The sequence below is a fragment of the Penaeus vannamei genome, chromosome 34 (genome assembly GCF_042767895.1).
Source record: "Penaeus vannamei isolate JL-2024 chromosome 34, ASM4276789v1, whole genome shotgun sequence".
Classification (NCBI taxonomy): Eukaryota; Metazoa; Arthropoda; class Malacostraca; order Decapoda; family Penaeidae; genus Penaeus; species Penaeus vannamei.
This window is the reverse complement of record NC_091582.1, coordinates 4,227,399-4,229,898: the sequence shown is the minus strand read 5'-3', so window position 1 is coordinate 4,229,898 and position 2,500 is coordinate 4,227,399. Positions and strand designations below refer to the sequence as shown.

The 2,500-nt window shown below is 44.8% G+C and overlaps 1 protein-coding gene across 2 annotated transcripts in view; it reads right to left on the bottom strand.

Moving 5' to 3' along the window:
- Positions 1–2,500, bottom strand: part of LOC113804546 (uncharacterized) — a 15,393-nt gene that overhangs the window by 6,769 nt on the left and 6,124 nt on the right. For both annotated transcript variants that reach the window (XM_027355439.2, XM_070113541.1), the window contains exon 4: positions 1–804. This exon is cut by the window's left edge and continues 570 nt beyond it. In XM_027355439.2, the coding sequence (XP_027211240.2) occupies positions 1–804 (804 nt within the window). The remainder of the gene's footprint in view (positions 805–2,500) is intronic.

The following is a 2,500-nucleotide window of genomic DNA, read 5'->3' as shown; positions in this document are numbered from 1 at the left end:
CGGTGGAAAACAGCTCGGTTCCTCCCGCATCAGACAGAGTCCATCGGTCGCCCTCCCACGTTATCTCAGAGCCAAAGGCAGACCCGAGCTGAGGAGGACCAGAGTCTATGAACACGTAAGAGAAGACTCGATCCCGAAGCTCCTCACAGCCACGCCGGAGGGTGAGGACGGGGCGCCGAGGAACCAGACACGCCGCGCACACCCTCTCCTCGCAGGGCACATCCACCGCCGCGTCCTCCGTCGGGTGGAGAGAGCGGCAAAGCCTCGCAGAGCCATCCTGGACGTCGCTTGTGACAAGCGTCCACTGTCCTTTCTCATAGAGCTTGACGGGTCCCAGCCACAGCCACGCCTCGAAAGGGTTTTGACAACGAGCCACAAAATTTCCAAACTTTACTCGCAGAGAGTCGGCGTCGTCATCTCCCGGAAGAGAACCTCCGGCGCTCCTGCAGAAGCCGGCCGCCTCGTCGTGGCTGTACATCCCCGGTAGCATCAGGGGCAAGTTCTCCACCTGACAAAGTTCATACAAGCTGAACGCCGAATGAACCACGCCGTCGGACAACTCCCAGTCGCGGCCGAGTTCCTCCATGGTGTTCATGCTCAGAATCCCCGTGAGAACCCTCTTACAGTCGCCGATGAAGTCCTCAGCCTCTTTCTGGCCGATGATGGCGTCGGAGAGCGTGAGGCCGGCGACGGAGCCAGCGAAGCCCTCCGTCAGCCCGCCGTCGTGTCTGTTCTGAAGGCGACCGACGACCGCGACCCCGGGGCCTCTCACCGCTGCAGGAATCTGAGTCCCGTTCAGCTGCCCTGGAGTGAAGCCCTGTCTTGAGATTCACAATTCCTCACGAAGAGGACATGCATGTACAATATACACAAAGGACATTTATAACGGCTATCTCAGTTTATGCTTCGTCTTCCTAATAGCATTTTACGCCTTACCTCCTCCTAATGATATTTCTAGATAGTCACCAAGAAAACAAATAACCTCAAAGAATATATACTATCCTAGTTCTAACCTTGCTTATAACAACACAGACACAATTAACGTATATATGTATGTGATATATATATATATATATATATATATATATATATATATATATATATATACATATATATATGTGTATATATGAACACAAGCACAAACACAATCACGTGAACACAAAGATGAAAATGAAACTAGCCACAATTTTCGTCTGATGAGGACCTCGTGAAGATTCGAAACGTCACGCTTATTTTCTCAATTTCTCATGGTGGCTAGTTTCATTTTCATATGCATATATATATATTTTTTTTTTCTTTTTCATCACCGGCTTAATCCCTATTGTCTGATGCAATATGTTGATTCAACCCTAATTGAAAGGCATCTGAATAACTTCTGTGGGGGTTCCACATTTATTCTCGATTCAGCCTCTTCACAAGAGCTGAAAACAACAAGCCCGTATAAGAAATTAATGCACCGGCACTATGTAGATGAACATTAATTTGAATATAAGGTTACCGGAATTTATGCAAATCAAAATACAGTCGACGTAAATAAATGAATTTCAGTAATCTGTATAAAAAGAGACTCAGCACATCACGAAATCTGAAAATCATAATGAATATTATCCCATTATTGAAAGAAGTTCTAGAATCTTCACAAGGCATTCCTATTTAAAGCAAGAGCATCATAAAATAATAGGTCTTGGCTGTGGGGCAACTTCCATTATGTCACAAAACAACAAAGTACAATAATCTTAAATAAACACACTGACAACACTCACTTTGTATCCCAATAAGGACTGCAAACTAACAACTTGCTCTTAAACTGCACTCCACGCTCGTTGTCACTCAAAAGGACGGAAAAAGGAGATTTGGCCCACACAGTAGAGACAGCAATGCCTTGTTTTTTTTTGTTTGTTTTTTTGGGGGGGGGGAAGCTGCAGGAGTTGATGCAGCGATATCGCACGCAAAGGAGTATGGGTAATGGAGCGCTGTTTGAATGGCTTTCCATGGATACTTATCAACTAAATCAAATTCATTCTTTCCTTTTAAGAAAACAAATGGTTAAATTGCACAGTATTCTACACCTATTGGGGTCGGTCTTTTCGGATACTCTGCCTCCAACTTGGTCTATCCTGTACTGTCTCTCATTTGCAACGCATTATTGAACCCTGGCTGGCCACAGGGCTATATATTATATACCGTAAAACCATAAACCATAACCAGAGGCCTATTTATGTTCACTTTTTCTCAGCAACCACAAGGAGTTGGGGGGAGTTTTTGGGCTCGTTAGAAAGGTCTCGAGGTCCTGCGTGGCTTAGGCTATGTTAAGTTCCGATAAGGAGTCAGGACGCGAAAAAAAACACTAAAATACCACTTAAATATTGAAGCAACAGTACATGGTTGCGGGTTTATTTAGGGTGTTATGGAAACCTACCGCAGAGTAAATTACTAAATTAGACTGGGTATGGTAGGAAAATTTTCATGACCCTTATAGACCCCTTATAGACCCCTTAAA